Source organism: Drosophila tropicalis, unplaced genomic scaffold (assembly GCF_018151085.1).
Source record: "Drosophila tropicalis isolate 14030-0801.00 unplaced genomic scaffold, ASM1815108v1 contig_638, whole genome shotgun sequence".
In the NCBI taxonomy this organism is placed as follows: domain Eukaryota; kingdom Metazoa; phylum Arthropoda; class Insecta; order Diptera; family Drosophilidae; genus Drosophila; species Drosophila tropicalis.
Window position 1 is genome coordinate 37,367 of NW_027173118.1, and position 25,334 is coordinate 62,700.

At 38.5% G+C, this 25,334-nt stretch overlaps 1 protein-coding gene across 1 annotated transcript; it reads left to right on the forward strand.

Annotated features, from left to right (window-relative positions):
- Positions 1-465: 465 nt before the first annotated feature.
- On the forward strand, positions 466-13,009 carry LOC137578685 (sodium/potassium-transporting ATPase subunit alpha-like; the record flags this gene model as incomplete). Its single annotated transcript, XM_068292254.1, has 3 exons — positions 466-607; positions 10,971-12,201; positions 12,843-13,009. Coding segments are annotated over exons 1-3 (1,540 nt in total), but the record flags the coding sequence as incomplete, so codon positions are not given.
- Between the last annotated feature and the right edge of the window lie 12,325 nt (positions 13,010-25,334).

A 25,334-nucleotide genomic window follows, 5' to 3' on the forward strand; every position in this document is an offset into this window, starting at 1 on the left:
TATCAAAACTGAAAATTTATATAAATTATGGCATGAAAGATTGGGTCATATAAGTATAGGGAAAATGTTAGAAATAAAAAGAAAGAATTTGTTTCAAGATAATAAACTACTTGATAAAGTTAATCCTACAGACGATATATGTGAGGCTTGTTTAAATGGAAAGCAAGCCAGATTATGACAAATATAAAAATAAAAGAACATATAAGTAGAGCACTTTTTGCTATACATTAGGATAGGATATGAACCTAACGGCTTTAAGTTATGGGATATTGAAAATAAGAAATTCATTGTTGCTAGACAAGTGACATTCTGAATGATAGTAAGGATGAAGTAAACATTGAGTTCCCAAAAGAGAGTAAGGAAAATAAAGAAGATAATTTCCAGAATGAGAGTATGCAATGTTGTGTACCAAACATCCTGAACGAAAGTAAGAATAATGAAAAAGTGAATTTCCAGAATGAGAGTATGGAACGTTGTGCGCCGAATATCCTGAACGAGAGTAAGGATAATGAAAAGGTGAATTTCCAGAATAAGAGTATGGAATGTTGCGTACCAGAGATCCTGAATGAGAGTAAGGACAGTAATAAAGACAGTTTCCTGATTGAGGGTAAGGACAATAATAAAGACAGTTTCCCGAATGAGAGTAAGGATGATAAAGTAGAATTATCCGCTCATGACTTAAACAATACTCGGACTATTGTTAAAAGACCTGGAAATAAGAATATTTTAGATAGTAAGTGGGTGTTTACTTTAAAACATGATGAAATGGGAAATCCAGCTAGATGTAAGGCAAGATTAGTTGCACGCGGTTTTACACAAAAATATCAAATAGATTATAATAAAACATTCGCTCCTGTTGCTAGAATTCCTAGTCTTCGACTTGTGTTATCTATTGCTGTCCAATATAACTTCAAAGTACATCATATGAATGTTAAAACGGCATTTCTAAATGATATGCTAAAAGAAGAAATATATATGAAAGTCCCTGAGGGAATTATTTGCAATGATGGAAAGGCAGCAAGGTGCTGGTTTGAAGTGTTTGAGCAAGCGCTAAAGGAGTGTAAATTTAAGAACTCTCCTGTTGTTCCGTGTATATATGTTCAAGATCAAAGCAATATAAGTAAGAATATTTATGTGTTATTATATGTGGATGATTTAGTAATAGCGACATCAGACTTAAAAATAATGAGCAGTTTTAAAGTAACCTTATGACAAAGTTTAGAATGACAGATCTTGGGGAAATACGACAATTTATTTATTTATTTTTTTTTTTTCGATAGACGTAGTCGTACAACGCTCAGTACGAACAAGTGGCCCATATGACACCAGGCCCGGGCCTGTTACGAATGACCTTAAGTAAAGTTAATGTTACAACCTCTACCCACTCCGACCTAAAGGCGTACGCGTATTACATATGTATATAAACATGTTAATTTGGCTCAACAGCTCAGAAGAGTCAATCTCACCATTCAAAAGTGTGTAAAGAAAAGTTACACCAAGCATTGTTCTACGATTAGTTAAAGAAGGAAGGTTAATTAACTGAAGTCGACTAGAATAAGATGGAAGTTGTACAGTTGGATCCCAGCGCAAATCAAGAAAGGCAAAGAGTAAAAACTGTTTTTGTACAGATTCTAATTTGTTTTGATAAAACTCATATTGAGGAGACCAAACAATAGATCCATATTCTAATATGGGACGGACTAAAGAAGTAAAAAGTATTTTAGTAGTATATGGATCCTTGAACTCCTTCGACCAGCGCTATATAAAGCCAAGAACACTTTTAGCCCTACTAACAGTAGTCGATACATGCTGATTAAAACTAAGTTTGTGGTCGATTAAGATCCCTAAATCTTTTACAACCAAGGAAGTATTATTAATTTTTTCTAAAGGGAAATTATTTAAAAAGTAACTCGTTAATAGGGGGAGAACCTCGATAAAAAGTCATAACTTTGCACTTAGAACAGTTTAGAGATAACAAGTTAGTCCTACACCACCCCTGAAAAGCATTCAGGTCAGCTTGCAAGGTATGACATGAGAGAGAGTCTACGATGCGATTAGCGATTTTTACATCATCGGCATACATAAGAACTCTGGAATTTAAAAGAACGGTGGGGAGATCATTAATAAAAATGGTAAATAACAATGGGCCAAGGTGACTGCCCTGTGGGACTCCTGATTCAACACAAATGATCTTAGAAAGAGAGGACCTAAAAAGAACCCTGTGCCTCCTATTGCTTAGATATTGTGAAATCCAAGCAAGCAGAGCATCCGGAAAGCCAACTAAATTCAGCTTATGTAATAGTAAGGCATGGTTTACCGAATCGAAAGCCTTACTGAAATCCGTATATATAACATCAGTTTGCTTTTGTTTCTTAAAACCTTGGATTACAATAGATGTAAACTGTAAAAGGTTAGTTGTGGTAGACCTATTCTTGACAAACCCATGCTGATATGGCGAAAAAATAGATTTACATAAATGCTGTATTTGAGACGTCATAATTTTTTCAAACAGTTTAGGTATCGCTGATAATTTAGAAATTCCTCTGTAATTAGTGACGTCGGATTTATTGCCACATTTGTGAAGAGGTAAAATAAACAAATCCTTCCATATAGTTGGAAACTCGGACAGTGTAACGGACAACTCAAAAAGCTTAAGTAAAGGCGAGCACAATGACTCCGCACAGAACGTCAGGACACAAGCGGGAATACCGTCTGGGCCCGGTGAGTATACCGGCTTAATCGTCATTAGTTCCTTAGCTACCGAACTTTGCGTTATAATAGGATTGAGAATACAGTTGTAATTCGTTATAGGATATGGATATATCTGACTAGAGTTGTAGTTAGTAGATATGTACGTAGTCGAGAAGAAGTTAGCAAATAAATTAGAAATAGATTGATCAGAAGAGGCCGAATCATTATTAAAAACTGCAAACGATGGAAGGGAGATAGAATTTCGCTTTGAGTTCACGAAACTGTAGAACTCTTTAGGATTTTCGGAGAATTGCAATTTGCAACGTTGTAAGTAATTATTATAGCATTTAGAATTAGAAACAATAAAATTCGATTTAGCAACCAAGTAACGAGACAGATCCGATGATAGACCCGTGACTTTATATAAGATTCTTCAGTTTTGACAGCCCCCGCGTAAACCATGGTAATTTTTGCGTCACCACAGGAGACACTAAGGGTACACAGTCGTTAAAGATCGAGTCAACAGTGGTATAAAATAAAGAAATGGCGGAATTCATATCCGTACAAGTGTATAAATTAGTCCAATCGGTATTAAGAAAGGCATTGTTTAGTGCGACAAAGTCAGTCTTCCGAAAACATCGGGTGCGTACCATAGGATCACACTTGGAGATGGGCTCGCGGCTGGGAAACTCAATAGATAACTCTAAAGTTGGATGATAACTATCCTCTGGTAACACCATTGGACTAGTTCTAGATACTTCACAAAAGCTAGGATCAGAAGTAAAAATCAGATCCAGAAATCTGCCAGACGTATTAGAAATCGAATTCAGCTGGGCCAACGAAAGCTCAAGCAGACCATCATAAAATATGACACCCAGAGGACAGCAACGTTTTGCTACCATTAACTGTTGACCAAGTCATAGTACTTGAGACAGGTATTGTTATCAGGCCCGATGATAGGGCGGAATCTACAGCAATAAGAACTCTACCACCCCTACGATCAGTACGATCACGTCTAAAAATATTGAATTTAGAGGGTAGAACTGTGGCGTCAAAAACGTCAGGTTTTAACCAAGTCTCAGTAAAAGCAATTAGGTCAAAATCAAAAGCCAGACTATCTACTAATTGTTTAGTAAGTTTAGTATTAAGGCCTCTGACGTTCTGATAGCCGACAGAGAAGGAAGTTGTTAGTTTTTAGATAGAGTAGAAGAAGGAATAGATAAGGAAGGAGTGGGAATAGATGAGGAAGAAAGAGGAATAGATGGTGAAGGAATCCTTGTTTGGCCCAGTGTCTTCCTTTTTCGGGATGTAAACTCCTTCTCAATTAAGCTTTTCGGCCAGAAGCTAGAACTGCAGATACAGTCAAGAACTCAATTGGAACACTGATTTTAAAAGATGAAATTTCTCTAGAATATGAAAATTTGAACTTTTCTATTGATATATTGGAGACATTCAGTTTAGCCCGAATGTGGGCCATGACATCATCCGATGTAGCAGGGAGAAGTCTCGAAACAAAAATGTGTTTTTTAGGTGGCACTCCCACCAATGGTTTCGGCATTGCAGATATTGCATCAGCTACCGCATTTATTGTAGCATCAGTTGCAACAAGTGGCACTCCGGCACTACTATCACTAGAATCCCTATCGGCAAAATCCATCGGTGTAGATTCTTGCCCAGACAAAACTTGCCCAAACACAAGGACAAATCAGAAGTCTGTTCTCCTGCCTTCTTACGCTTTCGAGACTCAGTCAGTAGCGTTAAACTACTAAACTGTGACTCGACAGCTTTAAACTCTTGCGAGAGTTTAAGAAAATTGGCGGACAGACTCATCAGGTTATCCTTTGTTTGCCGCATGAAAAGTTCCATTTCATCTTCCACGATACGGCATGACTCACATCCCCATTTGAGACCCTTTTTTAGATCTAAAAGATCCTTTACCCTGCATGTAAAGCCGGCGCACTTAACATGTACTGTAGTTTTACACAACCAACAGTAAATAAAACTATTCAGGGGTGAGGCGGGCTGCAAACAATTTTTAACCGAACAGACAGGCATTATGAGTTAATTTGATGAATTAGCAACCAAACAAATAAAAATGAGATATGTATTGGTATTAAAATATATAACTCACTCTGAGGTCCAGAAATAATAAGAAAGCGAAATATTGAGGGTGCACAAGGGTTAAAAGATAAAGAGAGTCTAAATTACAGACACACAACAGACTGCAGTATGAGCGCAAATAACGGCGACGAGTGAAACGAAAACGAAAAAAGTTAAAGAGCGAGAGCGCGGGAGCTAGAAATCATAACAAAAACACTGCAACAAGAACTCACAGAAATTGCAAGACAACAACAAATGAGCGTTGCTTGTGATTTACAAGAAAGAAAAAAAGAAAAAACCAGAGGGCCGGGGCTAACTTCGACCGCGTCAAAGTTTGTATACCCTTGCAACTTTTTTGGTAACTCTATCCTTACCTATTAGCCATCAATGTGGAAGAACGTTTTATCTAAAAAGGCTTAAGCTTGAGAAAGAAAGGCCTACAATCATAGGAAATAACGAAGATATTGATCAAAGTCACTGTTTTCCACCGATCGTTCCTATGCGAGCTATATGATATAGTCACCCGATCTTTATCAAATTCGGCACAGTCATTAACATATATATTAAATTAAGAAATGTTTAATTTAAAAGCAATCGCGTTAAAAGTAACGAAGTTATTTACAAAAGTCACTGTTTTCGACCAATCGTTACTATGGGAGCTATATGATATAGTCACCTGATCTTGATCAAATTTGGCATAGTCGCTTATAGGCGTAGTAAACTCTCTAATATTAAGTTTCACGATAATAGCATAGAAAATAACGAAGTTATTGAGAAAAGTCACTGTTCGTGACTTGGCCGTTTGTATGGGAGCTATATGATATAGTCACCCGATCTTGATCAAATTTGGCATAGTCGCTTATAGGCGTAGTAAACTCTCTAATATTAAGTTTCACGATAATAGCATAGAAAATAACGAAGTTATTGAGAAAAGTCACTGTTCGTGACTTTGGGGTTTGTATGGGAGCTATATGATATAGTGGTCCGATCCGGCTGAATCCGAGATATACAACGCCTGCAGTATATACAAGCCTACGTGCAAAATTTCAGCTCTGTAGCTCTTACGGTCTAGGAGGAGTTTGCGTTGATCCAGACGGACGGACGGACGGACGGACGGACGGACGGACGGACGGACATGGCTAGTTGAACTCGTCTCGTCGTGCTGATCAAGAATATATATACTTTGTATGGTCGGAGATGCTTCGTTCTATGCGTTGCACACTTCTGACCAAAATTAATATACCCTTTTTGCAAGGGTATAAAAAAGGTGGGAAAGAGAGAAAGAAAAGGTTTTAACAGAATTAAGGTTGTTAAAAATTATTAACACAAACACACAAAAACTCAAACGAGTGATATGGTGCAAGTTAGATTTAATATTATAATTATAATTTTCGATCGCGATGCCGATAAAACAAAATAAAAAAACCAGAGGGCCGGGGCTAACTTCGACCGCGTCAAAGTTTGTATACCCTTGCAACTTTTTTGGTAACTCTATCCTTACCTATTAGCCATCAATGTGGAAGAACGTTTTATCTAAAAAGGCTTAAGCTTGAGAAAGAAAGGTCACAATCATAGGAAATAACGAAGATATTGATCAAAGTCACTGTTTTCCACCGATCGTTCCTATGGGAGCTATATGATATAGTCACCCGATCTTTATCAAATTCGGCACAGTCATTAACATATATATTAAATTAAGAAATGTTTAATTTAAAAGCAATCGCGTTAAAAGTAACGAAGTTATTTACAAAAGTCACTGTTTTCGACCAATCGTTCCTATGGGAGCTATATGATATAGTCACCTGATCTTGATCAAATTTGGCATAGTCGCTTATAGGCGTAGTAAACTCTCTAATATTAAGTTTCACGACAATAGCTCAGAAAATAACGAAGGTATTGAGAAAGTCACTGTTCGTGACTTGCTCGTTTGTATGGGAGCTATATTATATAGTCACCCGATCTTGATCAAATTTGGCATAGTCGCTTATAGGCGTAGTAAACTCTCTAATATTAAGTTTCACGACAATAGCTCAGAAAATAACGAAGTTATTGAGAAAGTCACTGTTTGTGACTTGGCCGTTTGTATGGGAGCTATATGATATAGTCACCCGATCTTGATCAAATTTGGCATAGTCGCTTATAGGCGTAGTAAACTCCCTAATATTAAGTTTCACGATAATAGCATAGAAAATAACGAAGTTATTGAGAAAAGTCACTGTTCGTGACTTTGGGGTTTGTATGGGAGCTATATGATATAGTGGTCCGATAGTTTCACGATAATAGCACAGAAATTAACGAAGTTATTGAGAAAAGTCACTGTTCGTGACTTTGGGGTTTGTATGGGAGCTATATGAATGGCTGAATCCGAGATATACAACCCCTGCAGTATATACAAGCCTATGTGCAAAATTTCAGCTATGTAGCTCTTACGGTCTAGGAGGAGTTTGCGTTGATCCAGACGGACGGACGGACGGACATGGCTATTTGAGCTCGTCTCGTCGTGCTGATCAAGAATATATACACTTTGTATGGTCGGAGATGCTTTGTTCTATGCGTTGCACACTTCTGACCAAAATTAATATACTCTTTTTGCAAGGGTATAATAATGTTTGTTTTGCTTAAATGATATAAATGATCTGATTGGTTTTTCTGGGTTTTTCCAATTTTAATGGTGAATGCCAGATCATATTGTAATACCTTTCAGAATACACGCACCAGTCACAATAATTGAATTATTATTTGAATTTTGTTTGAAAATTAATATAATGTAATTTTTGAGGGGGCGTGTTGAATAACATAACATAGCTAAAGTTGCGACGTTATGTAAACCTGCAAAAATAACATTATAAAAGGCCTAAAAATTAATGTACGGGCACACTGTCTTCTATACTTTCTCTTTCCTATTCGAAACGTGTAAGTGGCTGGTCGTGTGAAAATCAAGAATTAAAATCTAATAAAATAAAATCAATCATAAAACAATTAAAAAGATTATTGTGCTTTTATTAAAAACTAAACTAATACTAAGCCAACCAAACCAATATTACAACAGCTTGCTGCGCCAACTGCCTGGCCCACTAACTCTCCGAAGGAAGCTGTCTGAGCGGTGCACTCTGTGAAGCTTCACTTAAACCAAGAAATTGGCATCGCCGTTCTTACATTCGAACAAATGGCCACTGTGTGCCACTTCCGATAAAGACGTTGGATACCTCTGGCCGGCTCACATGCTGGCTAATCTGAAACCTGATGACTATATATTAGTCTCTGGCCGGCTCACATGCTGGCTAATCTGAAACCTGATGACTATATATTAGTGAAGGACTCTAAAACTTCGCTTAAACCACATAAATTTGGTATCAAACGAAAGAGAACTTTAACGAGCAGAAACTCAGATGCGCCTACGATTTATTTCGTTGTTTTTGTGAATTTAGCGGGGCTAGAGCTAACTGATTCCGGCTTAAAAAACTGCAAATTTGCCAGATTCCAAGTATCAGATACTAGAATAAGCGTGCTTTTTGAAACTTTTGTTGTTGATTTTATAGAACAAATATAGTTCAGAATATAAAATTCGGCTGCGAGAGCGGTCAAACAACGCGCCAAACAAAACGACAAACTGGCACCACCATAATCTATTTACCATGGTAAAAACAATTTAAATAGATATGGGAACAGAATATATGTATGTGATATTAATGATGTGGGGCCCTTATTTTTCGGCTTTAAAAAACTTCTCCTGTATCAAAAAAACTAGAGGACCGGGGCTAACTTCGACCGCGTCAAAGTTTGTATACCCTTGCAACTTTTTTGGTAACTCTTTCCTTACCTATTAGGCATCAATGGCTAATGTTTGCGGAAGAATGGCCTACAATCATAGGAAATATCGAAGATATTGATCGATATTTATCAAATTCGGCACAGTCATTAACAGATAAATTAAACTAACAAATGTTTAATTTGAAAGCAATCGCGGTAAAAGTAACGAAGTTATTTACAAAAGTCACTGTTTTCGACCATGGGGAGCTGTATGATATAGTCATCCGATCTTGATCAAATTTGGCACAGCAGTTTATAGGCGTAATAAACTCTTAAATATTTAGTTTCACGATAAAAGCACAGAAAATAACCAAGTTGTTGAGAAAAGTCACTGTTCGTGGAGGTCTAGGAGGAGTTTGCGTTGATCCACACGGACGGACGGACGGACGGACATGGCTATTTGAACTCGTCTCGTCGTGCTGATCAAGAATATATACATTTGTATGGTCGGAGATGCTTCGTTCTATGCGTTGCACACTTCTGACCAAAACTAATATACCCTTTTTGCAAGGGTATAAAAAGAAAATAAAAGCAGAGGCCCGCGGCAAACTTTAACCGCGTAAGAGTTTGTATACACTAGCAAGTATTTTGTTACTCACACTTACCTATAGTGTTAAAGTGAAAAAATGTTTGCTCTTAAATGTACAAAGCTTGCGACTGTTTGTGAGTTTGCCGTTTGTATAGTAGCTATAGGATATTGTATCCAATACGGATATACCATATATTGGTATATCTTGGTTATACCAATCCAAGATATACAGCATGTGCAGGATATACATGCAAAATTTTAACTTTGCAGCTATTACGGTCTAGGAGAAGTTTGCTTTGATCCAGACGAACGGACAGACTGTATATACTGTATATGCATAATCGTCTCGTCAAGAATATATATACTTCAAGTTACTTTTTTTGATATTTATTATAATCATATATATTTGCACAAAAGTTTAATTAAGCAAAGCTAATCTTACAATAGAAGGCCGGGTCTAACTTCGACTACGCCGTAGTTTGTCCAACCTTTTAAGTATTTTAAGAGAAGAAATTACTATTTGAGCTATTTATATGCAGGGTAAGATACAGTATGAACATTTTCAGGATTGGATCACCGTACCATACAGTTATATAAAAAAAATAGGTGGAGTTAAAATATCGCTATGAAATACTAATATGATAGTTATTCATATATAATATAACATTGCGAAGTTTAAATTATATCGGATAAATAGACCCTACTGTAAAGCTGCTGCCTACTATGTCATTCACGCTACATAAACTCTGTGTGGAAGGAGAAGAAAACGACATGGAAATCATATTTAAAATGAAAAAGAGTTTGGAAGGTTTAAAAATAATATTTCCAAGAACTACGAGGGTATATCAACTTTGGCACAGCCGAAGTTAGGTTCTTTGATATTTTATCGTAAGTTTATATGGCTATATAGTGTAGTCATCCGATTTTGGTCAAATTTGCCACAGTCATTAACTTCATTAAATAATTAACTTTTTTTTTTTTTTTATCTAGGTTCACAAATCGTCGAGTATAATGGATTCTTTCAAGAATCTTGTACCACAGTATGCAACAGTAATACGTGCTGGGAAATTAAAACTGTACCAGCAGAAGAACTTGTTTTGGGAGATATCGTAGATGTAAAATTTGGAGATCGCGTTCCGGCTGATATACGAATTTTGGAATCTCATGGACTCAAGGTTGATAATTCGTCGCTGACAGGCGAATCGGAACCCCAGATTCGATCTTCAGAGTTTACACATGACAACCCCTTGGAAACAAAAAACCTTGCATTTTTCTCAACAAACGTTATCGAAGGTACCTGCCGCGGTGTAGTCATAGCTACTGGGGACAACACTGTAATGGGAAGAATAGCCAACTTAGCCGCCGGCTTAGATGATGTCCAGTCACCTATATCCAAGGAAATTCAACAGTTCATACTATTTATTACTATATTTGCATCAATTTTGGGCCTTACTTTTTTATAATATCCCTTATGCTTGGATACGCTTTTATAGATGCTGTCGTTTTTCTCATAGGAATTATAGTGGCTAATGTACCCGAGGGTCTGCTTGTTACAGTCACGGTCTGCCTCACTCTAACAGCGAAGAGAATGGCATCCAAGAATTGTCTTGTTAAAAATTTAGAAGCTGTAGAGACCTTAGGCTCGACATCTACAATTTGCTCTGATAAAACTGGCACACTTACTCAGAATAGAATGACAGTTGCTCACTTGTGGTATAATCAGGCTATAATAGAGTCTGATACTACCGAATCATTTAAGGCGTCCCATTTTAGTAATATCGATGCGTCTTTTTATGCACTGTTACAATGTGCTGCGTTATGCAATGCAGCTGAGTTTAAGGGGGGCCAAGACGGAGTACCCACAAAAAAAAAGATGTAAATGGTAACGCATCAGAGGCAGCATTGCTAAAATTTGCTGAGACTGTGTATGGTAGCGTAGCTACGGTAAGACATAGCCATATTAAGTTGACGGAAATACCATTCAATTCCACTAAAAAATATCAGGTGTCAGTGCATGCAATAGACAACAATGACGGTTATTTTATAGTACAAATGAAAGGAGCCCCTGAGAGAATATTGGAGCGGTGCAGTACTATAATGATTCATGGTAAAACACTAGAATTAAATACATTCTACAAAAATGATTTTGAAGAAGCTTATATGAAAATGGGTGGAATGGGTGAGCGAGTCTTAGGGTTCGCTGATCTTGTTCTGCTAAAAGAACAGTATCCAAAAGATTATGATTTTAGCACCGAGCCTCCTAATTTCCCTCTCAAAAATCTTCGGTTTCTTGGACTTATCTCAATGATAGATCCACCACGAGCAGCTGTTCCAGATGCTGTTTCCAAATGCCGTTCGGCTGGTGTTCGTGTTATAATGGTGACAGGAGATCACCCTATTACAGCAAAAGCAATCGCTCGAAGTGTGGGAATAATAACAAAGCCAACTGCAGAGGATATTGCTAAGCAAAGTGGGATTCCAGTAAGTCAAGTAGATCCACGACAAACTGCATCAATTGTCGTACATGGAGGCGAACTAAGAGATATGAAAGGCGAGGACTTAGACGCTGTTATATACTATCACAATGAAATTGTATTTGCAAGAACTTCACCACAACAAAAGCTTATCATTGTAGAAGCATGTCAACGCCGTGGCGAAATTGTTGCTGTAACAGGTGATGGAGTTAACGATTCACCAGCTTTAAGGAGAGCTGATATTGGTGTTGCTATGGGAATTGCTGGATCTGATGTATCAAAGCAAGCGGCTGATATGATTTTACTGGACGATAATTTTGCCTCTATTGTTGTAGGAATAGAGGAAGGACGAATTATATTTGATAACCTGAAAAAGTCGATTGCTTATACCTTGACATCAAATCTTCCGGAAATTATGCCCTTTATATGTTTCGTTGTGTTCGACATACCCCTTGCACTAGGTACTCTTGCAATTCTCTGCATTGATATCGGGACTGATATGTTACCAGCGATATCCCTCGCTTATGAGAAAGCTGAATCTGATATAATGTCTCGACTACCAAGAGATCCATATGACGACCGTCTGGTAAATAAAAAGTAAGGTTTCTCAGATGAATTTACATATGTATATAAAGTCATTTATCCAACTCCAATACCCAATAACATATAAATTTTTCGCACCCTAACATTCATAACGTTAAAGTAAACATCCGTTTTTATAAACAATTGGACACTTGAAATACAAATTTTCCCCCTCGAAATCAAAGCGTGAGAACGCTAACTCATAACATAAACAATTAAACACTTGCAATTTAAATTCGGGCCAATCAAATCGCATCAATATCAATCACGCCACTAAAGGGCTCACAAATTTAGCCTATATATATAACCATAAGATATTTTTGTAACTTTGTTGCTTTTAACTCACAATATCTTTTTTTTCCTCTTTGGGAAAACCAGAATTTTAATTGGCGCAGTCGGTAGGATCGGTAAAAGTGAACTGTTATTCTATCCGTGTTACACATAGAATTATTATCCGCGTGTTAGATAGAATTAGTGAATAATCACTATGAAACTCCCATCCGACATTAATAACTTAAGGGTAGTGCTCAACAGTAAAAAAACTTTTACGCCAACTGCGCAAAAATATCAACTGTGTGTCACAACCATAAAATCCAATTGAGGAACAATAGGGAGGATAGATTTTATTATGCATTTATATACAACATATTGTTCAGTGCAATCGAGATGCAGCTCACTGGAGAGGTACAACGGATGTCACAAATTGGACAAGCCAACACCTGGCCGGAACTAAGGTCACTCCTCATCAATGAATTGAAGACGCAGACTACCTGTGAGGAACTTCTTCGACGCCTCTACAACACCAGCTATACAGGAAACCTTCGTAAGTTTGTAACAGAATTATAAGATTAATCCTATATTATCATTCTTTATACAAATGCTTTAAATAACACTATAAAATTACCCGATATCTAGATACGATATAACGACAATCAGCAAGCTGAAACAAGTAGCTGAAAGAGAAGGGTTATACGAGAATAGTATAACAGAAATCAGAAAATCAAATCAAAGCCAAAATCAAAATCAAAAAGGTGGAAAACCTTAGTACAACTCCGTTTTTTTTGTATTTCAAAACCTATGATGAACAATAAACCACTGTGTTTAATTTCTCATAAGAACTTAACTTTATTTTTACTTAAACTTCACTGAACTGTGTCTGCCACTGCCAGAACACGTCTTGATCGTTCGTTCGCTTGCATGTTAGTAAAATTTCCTTTCTTACGCAACTACGTAGGCCATATAGGTTTATAAAGAGCGACAGAGACAGAGTATACCAGACTGACGCCAGTATATTCCAGAAAACTTAAGAAAAATACAAAAACAAAAGCGAGATGTGCAAGATCATTCATGAGACTTCACTTTGCTGCCTATAGCAGTGTATGACAATTGGTTTCTATTACTCGTCGCAAATGCAGCTTAACCGAGCGTACTGCCGACTCCCACTTACCACCCCAGTGTGGTGAATATGGGGGAATAAAATTCCATTTAATACCTTGATCCGCAAGGGCTTTCGAAACGACGTCATTGTGCTCGCGTGAAGCGAGAAGCAGTAACATTTCATCTAGTGCGCGTTTTGCGCCAACAAAGTTGCGACCATTATCGCTATACATTTGGGAGCATTTCCCACGACGAGCCACAAAACGTTTTAATGCCGCCAAGAATAACCATACATACAAACAGACAAATGTAGCCCTTTTCCTTCCTAGGGTTTCGTCCCTTAGGAACCTTTAGCAAAATAGGTCCAGCATAATCGCATCCAGTATGCTCAAATGGAAAGGCTTGTCTCACTCGAACAGTCGGCAAATTGGCCATAAACTGATGTGTTGTGTGATGGCGCTGTCTAAAACAGTTAAACGCTCATGTGTGATACGTCGAATAAGATTTCGTGCGCCAATGATCCAATATTTCTGGCGAATTATTACAAACATTGCTAAAACTCCTGGATGAAGATTGACCTTATGCTCATGTCTCAGCAGCAATTCCACAAGGCGATGGTGTTTCGGTAAAACTACTGGATGTTTGGCATCTGCAGGCAAATGCGACCTTTCCAAACGTCCACCCACACGTATAATTCCATATTCGTAAACGAAGGGAGATAGTTTGCTTAACGTTGATCGTCGCTCCAAAGACTGCTTCCTCAAAAGCAGCTGTCTATCATCATTGAATTGATTTTGTGCCTGTCGTAGGCAAAACTTCCTTGCTCTGGTCATTTCATCGAACTTTAGAGGCCCTGAATATTCAGACTTGCTGGATTTGATTCGATGAACAAAGCGGAGTACATATGCGACCACTCGAACTAGTCTGATCCAAGATGATGTTCTATCGAGTAGTAGATCAAATGGGGAATCCTCAATATCCTTGGAAATAGTTGTCAAGACTTTGGTTTTGAACTCAAGTTCTGCTGCTGGCTTGAGAATTGAGCAGCAAGTTCATTGTCTCTGAGTATAGTGTACAGTCGTGCAGCCTAGATGGTCCTATCCACAATAGATCAAAGTTAATTAACTCACTCGCTAGCATGCCTCGTGATGCACAATCCGCAGGATTTTCCTTAGTGCTGACATGTCGTGGTATGATCTACAGTATTTCTGCCGTTCGGTTGGCAACAAATGTTTTAAGTTTACAGGGTTGATGCGAAAGCCATGACAAATCGTGTATCTTAACATCCTTCTGGCGCAGACCAGACCTTACTTCTTGGAACAAACGAGCTAATAGTAGAGCTCCGCAAAGTTCCAATCGTGGCAACGACTTCTGCTTTAATGGTGAAACTCTTGTTTTAGCTGCAATAAGTGCCACTCCGATGCTTCCATCTAAGTGTGTCACACGGTTGTAAATAACGGCAGAGTAAGCATTTAACGAAGCATCTGAACATTCATGCAGTTCGATGTCATCGGGTTGATTGTCTACAAATCGTGGTATCTTCAGATTCCTTAACGTGAAAACGTCCTTTCTGAATTTTTGCCATAAGTGAGCTTGATTCGTTGGCAGTTCCGAGTCCCAATCCAAATTAAGCAGTCATAATTCTTGAAGCAGAATTTTAAATTTGATCACCACTGGCGCCAAATTGCCAAGTGGGTCAAAGATGCGTGCCGTGTCAGACAGCACTTGTCGCTTCGTACAAGTCATGTGTTCCGATAATGAAACGTTATATGTTAGGACGTCTTCTCCAGGATGCCAATGCAGCCCAAGCACCTTTGCTGCCATCCTTGAGAAATCAATTTCATTTCCTTCGGTGCTTTCAATTCGTTTACTATTCGAGACCCATTTGTTTAACTCCAATTGTGCCCGTGACATAAGGAGTACCAGCTCTTCCTTAATGTCGAGCACTTCCTGTTCATTCATGGCTCCTGTCAGTCGTCGACGTAGAAATCATCCAAAAGTATACTAGCAGCTCTTGGAAAGTCGTATTCCTGATCAGCTGCCAGTTGTTCCAGCACTCTGATTGCCAGAAACGGTGCACATGCCGTGCCATAGGTAACTGTGGTCAACTTGTAATGCTTCAATGGTTCCTCAGGGTCGTCTCTCCAAAGTATTCGTTGGAAATCCTGATGTTCAGGGGTTACCGCAGAAAATATGAATCTGTGCATTCGAAAACGGAGACAAACGTTAAAAAGGTTGCATGGGCCAATGTGAAGTGCGTCGTTAAGAGATCGTCCATCCTGATCTTGAAATGATCCATCGAACACTATATGGTGTAAATTGCAATAGGGTGACCTTGAGCATCGCAAAACTTCTCACCTGTGAGAACTAACGAAATGTACTCATTGCCCAACAAAATGTCGATTGAAGCGTTAGTTCTGAAGTCAGGGTCGGCAATTCGGTATCCATTAAATACCGACAGTCATGAAGCATCAATTTTTTCACGTGCCAATGGTGAGGTGATCTTTCCTAAAATGAGCGCATTAATTTCGATGCAATGACTCGACACACGAGACATCATCTGAAGAGAGCAGAAACCTCTAGTTATTCCCGCCTTGACGTCTGAGATGCCCGATGTGGCAACTCGAAAAGGCGAACGTGCAAGACCCAACGTCTGTACGCACCGTTCCGAAATGAAAGATAAGTCTGAGGCGCTATCCAATAAAATACGGACCGTAAGCAAGGCTCCTTGAGAATTTCGCACGTGTACCAATGCAGTTGGTAGAGTACTTCTTCGTTGACCATTTGGCTTGCTGGGTCTGGTAACATTCATCACTGCTACCGCTGATGCCGCTGGTGCTTCCTCAGAAGCCTGGCCTGAGTTGCCTTGATGCTGCTCTGCGTTTTTATGCTGTGTAGAATAGGCTTCAGAATGCAACAAAGAATGATGGCGGCGCTTGCAATACTTGCAAGAAGACTTTGAGCCACACGCGCTTACTCCATGTCCAGTCTTCAAACAATTAAAACACATATGTTTCTCCTTCGCCAACATATGTGTTCAAGCTCTGGAGTTGAAGACAAGCCGACAGTATGTGCTCAGTACTATGACATTTCATACAATTACCTGTAATGGCAAGCATGGTGCGTGCTTGCCGTTTTCCTTTTTCATCCCTCGGTTTGCTCACTACATGATCGACAACTTAACTGAGTTCAAGGCGATCGCATCGTGAGTCCAAAATATTTAGCAATTCTTCAATGGTGGGATTTTCAATATCCTGGCTTTTGTCGATCTATTCACGACGGGTAGTCTCATCAACCTTGTTGATTAGCAAGTACATATATAAGCCAACAGTCACGGCCAGTTTGTCCAGAAGCGTCTAAAGCCCGAATAACATCACTGGCTCCGCAAGTCAGAGCGCGTAGCGATGATGAGTTTTGCCCAACAGCTTTTGGCAAGGCGGTGAATATATCCATAAGCAAATTCACCAAATAACGGGGCTTTTTGTAGCGAACACTCAACGATTTCCATGCAACCTCGTAATTAGCATCTACTACAGGCAAATGCTGGATGAGTATCGCTGCTTCTCCTATGACACATGACTTCAGGTGATGAAACTTCTGTATATTCGTTAGTGTTGAAATAACAAGAAATTTACACTGCTTGTGTGGACCAAAAATTTCAAGACGCTTGTTTTTCCTAGAGATGTGTTCTCTCACGATTTCGTCGATTATATCGATAACAGATACCGATAGGCGTGTGGCGCCACCGTTTGTATCCGCGCTTTTTCCAATAAGCACGCGATTGCCTATTCGATAGTAGGCCAGAACTATCGACTACTAAATTTGAGGTTAACAATTAATTGCCACCAAACTGCAACAAATTATTAACCAATGAACAACAAACAAGCAATGCCCAACGATCCGGCTCGAAGGACCAAATTATAATGAACAATAAACCACTGTGTTTAATTTTTCATAAGAACTTAACTTTATTTTTACTTAAACTTCACTGAACTGTGTCTGCCACTGCCAGAACACGTCTTGATCGTTCGTTCGCTTGCTTATTACTAAAATTTCCTTTCTTACGCAACTACGTAGGCCATCTAGGTTTATAAAGAGCGACAAAGACAGAGTATACCAGACTGACGCCAGTATATTCCAGAAAACTTAAGAAAATACAAAAACAAAAGCATTGTGAGATGTGCAAGATCATTCATGAGACTTCACTTTGCTGCCTATAGCAGTGTATGACAATTGGTTCCTCAACAACGTATTTAGAAGGTTTCAAAATTGACATGATTGAAGGAGCAGTAGAATTAAAAGATATTATTTTCCTTGCACCTTGCAAACTTTGTCCAACAGAACAAAAATTTTGTATGCATAAATATTCAAATAAATACAACATGTTAATAGGCAGAACTTTCCTAAAAGCCTGCAAAGCCCAAATAAATTATGAAAAAGAATACGCAAAAAATACGAAACTACACATTTAATTTTAGAGATGTTGAAGAAATAGAAGAACAACAAAACATAGGATGTTTGGGCCCACCCACAAGGAGGGACACAGAAACAAATTTTGCGATTGAAAATGAAATAATAGAAAGCAATGAGTATAGACTCGACCATTTAAACAACGAAGAAACATAAAAACTCTTGTACAAATTCAGTGACATTCAGTACCGCGAATGTGGTTTGTTGATTTTCACGAGTACAATAAAGCACTCTATTCATACAAAACATGAGGACCCAATTTATAAACGTCGATAAAAATCCCCAAACATTTGATATAGAAATCAATAAACAAATAAATGAAATGATTGAACAGGGTATCATTCGAAAATCGAACTCCCCCTTCTGTTCACCCATTTGGATCCTTCCAAAAAAAGAAGATGCTTCCAACAAACAAAAATTCAGATTGGTCATTGACTATCGAAATCTAAATGAAGTCACAATAGATGACAAATTCCCAATTCCAGTCATGGACGAAATTCTCGATAAACTGGGAAAATGCCAATACTTCACCACCATTGATTTAGCTGAGGGATTTCATCAAATTAAAATGGATCCTGAATCTAATGCAAAAACGGCTTTTTCAACTAAATGCGAGCTTATGAAAAAGGAAACAGTATTCCTTGGTCGTATAATAACAACAGAAGGTATAAAACCTAACCCAGATAAAGTAAAAGCAATTCAAAAAATTCCCTAAAAAAAGATCCTTAAAACCCCAAAAGAAATTAAATCATTATTAGGATTATGCGGATTATTCCGGAAATTCATAACCAACTCTGCACATATTCCAAAACATTTAACTCTAGGATTAAAGAAAGGAGCTAAAATAAACAAACGACCCAAATTATATTTCATCATTTGAAAAATTGAAATATATCCTTATGAATGATCCTATACTTGCATATCCCGATTTCAAAAAACCATTTTTCCTAACCACAGATGCTAGCAATATAGCTTAAGGTGCTTTCCTCTCACAGGACCATAGACCTATTTCTTATGGTAGTGGAACACTTAATGAACATGGACTTAATTATTCAGCCATAGAAAAGGAATTACTATCTATTGTATGGGCAACCAAATATTTTAGGCCATACCTTTTCGTTAAAAAGTTCGAGATTCTAAGCGACCATAAGCCTTTAGTATGGCTCAACAATATAAAACAACCAAAAATGGAACTTCAAAGATGGAAAATAAAACTAAATGAGTTTGATTACAAAATTAAATCATTCTTAGGATTATGCGGATTCTTCCGGAAATTTAAACCTAACTTTGTACAAATTGCAAAACTTTGACGATTCCCAGATGCTAGCAATATAGCTTTAGGTGCGTTCCTCTCACAGGACCATAGACCTATTTCATATGCTGATGGAACAATTAACGAAGATGAACTTAATTATTCAGCCATAGAAATCTATTGTATGGGCAACCTTTTCAGTAGAAAATTCGAAATTCTAGGTCAACGTCTCTCATTCACTGAGCCAATCATGATTCCTATAATTCATTTGGATATCAGGGAATACCTTTTCGATCAGTTCTTCGGGGAAAAATATTTTTTTTGACGTCTCATCGGCTGGCAGTTTCCCATTCCCAATGTCCAGTAACTGTTGTTAGAATAACTCAGCTGATTCATCGTTCTCCAACTGGACACGCATGTTTGTCGTCAGTTGCAAAACATGATCATAAAAGCCCTTCTGTTCACGGGTTAATTTGGTAATGTTTGTTTGCACATATGCGTAAGGATCATCGCTGGTGTAAATCTGCTCACGGCGCATATCCACAGCAACCGAACCAGTCGCAATGCGGTTGGGTGCTGGCTTTCCCAATTGACTTAGCACTTTTTTGTTCAAAGCTAGACAATTGAAGGAAGCCCAATGTGCAGGGTATGCGCATTTTTGGATCAATAACGGTTGCACTAGATAAGAGTCGACAAAGCCGGTTTCAAATCAAGGGCAGAGAAGATATCACTGGTATCATACAGCATACAGGTTATATGACAACGAAAAGCGAGAGGTCGTTGAGAAACACGATGTATTGGTCAAGAATCCGAATGATATGGTTTAGATTTTTGAATCCCCAGGTCCAGCACGAACAGTCACAGGTCTAAATATGTGGAGGGACTAATCAAGTAAAGATAATATAAAATCAGAATTATTTATGTGATACGATATCCAATTCGCGGTTGTCGGAAGATTTTTTTTTGTCGGCAGGGTACGGTAGGTGGTGCGTCTAGCTCGTTCAAACGTCCATGGAAGAAGAACAAGACAACCTCCAGTACGGCCTTAGGCCAATAATGAGCGTTCAGACTAGAGCGACGATGAAGTTAGCTAAGCAGACGAACAAGAACCAGAAGGACATATCGGTACTGGAAGGCCACGGTTGATTCGTAGCGGCAAGCCGGGACGTCCTAAGAAAATGTATAATCGTGTAAACAACTTACATATGAAGGAACTGGATTTGGCACAGATATTCGAAGAAGCGATGAAAGGTACACAATCTTCATTCTGGAAGACTGCTATGGATAAGGAATATGAGGCTCTATTGGCAAAAAAAGACATGGACACTGGTAGCTTTACACAAGGGACAAAAAGCGATAGGTTCAAAATGGGTGTATACTACCAAGCGGAATGGCGATTGAACCGTGGAGCGGTATAAGTCTCGGCTGGTGGCTAAAGGGTTCTCACAAACATACATCGACTAAACCGAAACCTTCTCTCCAGTGTGTCGATTCGAGACGATACTGCTAGTTTTGGCTATAGCATCGGAACGGAAACTATATCTGCACCAAATGGATGTGTGCCTATCTTAACAATGACCTAAACGAAGTCGTCTATATGATGCAGCCTCAGGGATAAGTGGACAAGAAAGGGATCTTGGATTCGCTATCCAAGCATTGAGCAAGCAAGAGAAGAAATAAACTGGAGCAGAGATCGGACTTGGAGTCACACAGAGAGTGGCTGCTAATACGAGGAGTACCAGATCAAGACGCGACGACTCAATTCACCACTACATACACAGTCAGAAGGCATCACTCATCCAACGTTATGTGTGTGTTAATGAGAAGAAGCTAAAGCGCAAAGAAGTTATGACGTAAATAAGACAACACGGGCTGCATCGCAAATACATTTTTTTTTATTCTAACAATATTTAAAGAATAATAAGATAAAGAATGTCTTTCAGACTTTGAGGGTACTGCTTTAACAGTACAATGCAATGATCTTCAAAACTTTATATATAGTATACAGCTGTTGACAGGTGCGGCTAAGTTGCTTGTAAACAGTCAACAGGGTCTAACACGTTGGAGCAGCGTATAGGATGAGTTTACTATTAAATTGTCGTCAAAAGACAAGCAATTAGAGAGTAGAAAAAAGAAATACAACGAGACTCTGGTTGAGTACTTTTATATAATAAAGAGTATATCCAAAAGAGGCAGCTTAGATGAGAAAAGCATTGTGGAATACATCAATGAGGGTATCCCTAACTCTAAAATGAATAAAAGCGTTCTTTACCAAGAGAGAGATTTAAAGCAATTACGCTAGAAACTAACGATATACGAGAAATGTGCTTCCAACCAAGAGTCTAAACTGTAACCTTCCTATTCGGCTCCTCGCTGTGCGCCATAATTTTTATCGGTTCTCCTATCACAGCGACAAAAAATCAATCGATAACCGAAAGAAGGCGGTAGGTGAATTGCAGCAGATTCAGATCCTCTGCTTTCGAAGCAGTAAAGAATTCATATTAATAAAAAACCAGAGGGCCGGGGCTAACTTCGACCGCGTCAAAGTTAATATACCCTTGCAACTTTTTTTGGTAACTCTTTCCTTACCTATTAGCCATCAATATGGAAGAACGTTTTATCTAAAAAGGCTTATGTTTGCGAAAGAATGGCCTACAATCATAGGAAATAACGAAGATATTGATCATAGTCACTGTTTTCGACCAATCGTTCCTATGGGAGCTATATGATATAGTCATCCGATCTTGATCAAATATTGCACAGTCGTTTATAGGCGTAATAAACTCTCTAATATTAATTTTCTAATATTTAATTTTCTGTTCTACAAGGCCACTTCCAACCAAAGGTGTACCTTTGTGAAGTTCTCTACTCTCCTTGCTAAGATAGAGGCTTGTTTGAACTCGCGGACGATTTCTCCTATGTCTGAAGACCCCACCGATTCTTTGGCTTTGACCCCAGGTCATTTCCTAGTAGGCGGTTCAATGCTATCCGTCACGGAATTTGAAATCAAGGATCAGGTTCCGTCTATCATAAACCAGTGGCAGCGTCTGAAGTCTGTGAGTCAGCATTTCTGCACCCGGTGGAAAGAGGAATATCTATAGGAGGTACATAAGCTAAATGAGAGGCGATTCCCTTGTAAAAATCTTGAGGTGTGCAGTGACGGCAACGTCCGTGGCGTCGATCTGCTTACCGCTCGCGGTGTTGTATTGTGTTAAGTAGTCCTACATTAATCCGCTTTCTTCGTTATTTGATACGCCAGCGTTGATCGAATAGGGAAAGTTACGTGGAAATAATCAAAAACCAGAGGGCCGGGGCTAACTTCGACCGCGTCAAAGTTTGTATACCCTTGCAACTTTTTTGGTAACTCTTTCCTTACCTAATAGCAATCAATGTGGAAGAACGTTTTATCTAAAAAGGCTTATGTTTGCGAAAGAATGGCCTACAATCATAGGAAATAACGAAGATATTGATCAAAGTCACTGTTTTCCACCGATTGTTCCTATGGGGGGCTATATGATATAGTTACCCGATCTTTACCAAATTCGACACGATCTTTACCAAGGTCGTTGAGAAACACGATGTATTGGTCAAGAATCCGAATGATATGGTTTAGATTTTTGAATCCCCAGGTCCAGCACGAACAGTCACAGGTCTAAATATGTGGAGGGACTAATCAAGTAAAGATAATATAAAATCAGAATTATTTATGTGATACGATATCCAATTCGCGGTTGTCGGAAGATTTTTTTTTGTCGGCAGGGTACGGTAGGTGGTGCGTCTAGCTCGTTCAAACGTCACCGGAAGAAGAACAAGACAACCTCCAGTACGGCCTTAGGCCAATAATGAGCGTTCAGACTAGAGCGACGATGAAGTTAGCTAAGCAGACGAACAAGAACCAGAAGGACATATCGGTACTGGAAGGCCACGGTTGATTCGTAGCGGCAAGCCGGGACGTCCTAAGAAAATGTATAATCGTGTAAACAACTTACATATGAAGGAACTGGATTTGGCACAGATATTCGAAGAAGCGATGAAAGGTACACAATCTTCATTCTGGAAGACTGCTATGGATAAGGAATATGAGTCTCTATTGGCAAAAAAGACATGGACACTGGTAGCTTTACACAAGGGACAAAAAGCGATAGGTTCAAAATGGGTGTATACTACCAAGCGGAATGGCGATTGAACCGTGGAGCGGTATAAGTCTCGGCTGGTGGCTAAAGGGTTCTCACAAACATACATCGACTAAACCGAAACCTTCTCTCCAGTGTGTCGATTCGAGACGATACTGCTAGTTTTGGCTATAGCATCGGAACTGAAACTATATCTGCACCAAATGGATGTGTGCCTATCTTAACAATGACCTAAACGAAGTCGTCTATATGATGCAGCCTCAGGGATAAGTGGACAAGAAATGGATCTTGGATTCGCTATCCAAGCATTGAGCAAGCAAGAGAAGAAATAAACTGGAGCAGAGATCGGACTTGGAGTCACACAGAGAGTGGCTGCTAATACGAGGAGTACCAGATCAAGACGCGACGACTCAATTCACCACTACATACACAGTCAGAAGGCATCATTCATCCAACGTTATGTGTGTGTTAATGAGAAGAAGCTAAAGCGCAAAGAAGTTATGACGTAAATAAGACAACACGGGCTGCATCGCAAATACATTTTTTTTATTCTAACAATATTTAAAGAATAAAAAGATAAAGAGTGATTCCAATTTCAGCTGAGTTCATCTGAGTAAGGAATAAAATAAAACGACGAATTTAAAATACAAATACATTAAAAGATATTCGCGATAAGAGAGTTTGATGCAGCAACAAAAAGGATGTATTAGAATGTCTTTCAGACTTTGAGGGTACTGCTTTAACAGTACAATGCAATGATCTTCAAAACTTTATATATAGTATACAGCTGTTGACAGGTGCGGCTAAGTTGCTTGTAAACAGTCAACAGGGTCTAACACGTTGGAGCAGCGTATAGGATGAGTTTACTATTAAATTGTCGTCAAAAGACAAGCAATTAGAGAGTAGAAAAAAGAAATACAACGAGACTCTGGTTGAGTACTTTTATATAATAAAGAGTATATCCAAAAGAGGCAGCTTAGATGAGAAAAGCATTGTGGAATACATCAATGAGGGTATCCCTAACTCTAAAATGAATAAAAGCGTTCTTTACCAAGAGAGAGATTTAAAGCAATTACGCTAGAAACTAACGATATACGAGAAATGTGCTTCCAACCAAGAGTCTAAACTGTAACCTTCCTATTCGGCTCCTCGCTGTGCGCCATAATTTTTATCGGTTCTCCTATCACAGCGACAAAAAATCAATCGATAACCGAAAGAAGGCGGTAGGTGAATTGCAGCAGATTCAGATCCTCTGCTTCCGAAGCAGTAAAGAATTCATATTAATAAAAAACCAGAGGGCCGGGGCTAACTTCGACCGCGTCAAAGTTTGTACACCCTTGCAACTTTTTTGGTAACTCTTTCCTTACCTATTAGCCATCAATATGGAAGAACGTTTTATCTAAAAAAGGCTTATGTTTGCGAAAGAATGGCCTACAATCATAGGAAATAACGAAGATATTGATCATAGTCACTGTTTTCGACCAATCGTTCCTATGGGAGCTATATGATATAGTTACCCGATCTTTACCAAATTCGACACAGTCATTAACAGATACATTAAATTAAGAAATGTTTAATTTGAAAGCAATCGCGTTAAAAGTAACGAAGTTATTAACAAAAGACACTGTTTTTGACCGATCGTTTCCATTAGAGCTATATGATATAGTCACCCGGTCTTGATCAAATTTGGCACAGTCATTAACAGATATATTAAACTAACAAATGTTTAATTTGAAAACAGTCGCGTTAAAAGTAACGAAGTTATTTACAAAAGTCACTGTTTTCCACCGATTGTTCCTATGGGAGCTATATGATATAGTCGCCCGATCTTGACCAAATTTCTCACATTCATTAACAGATAAATTAAAATGACAAATGTTTAGTTTGAAAGCAATCGCGGTAAAAGTAACGAAGTT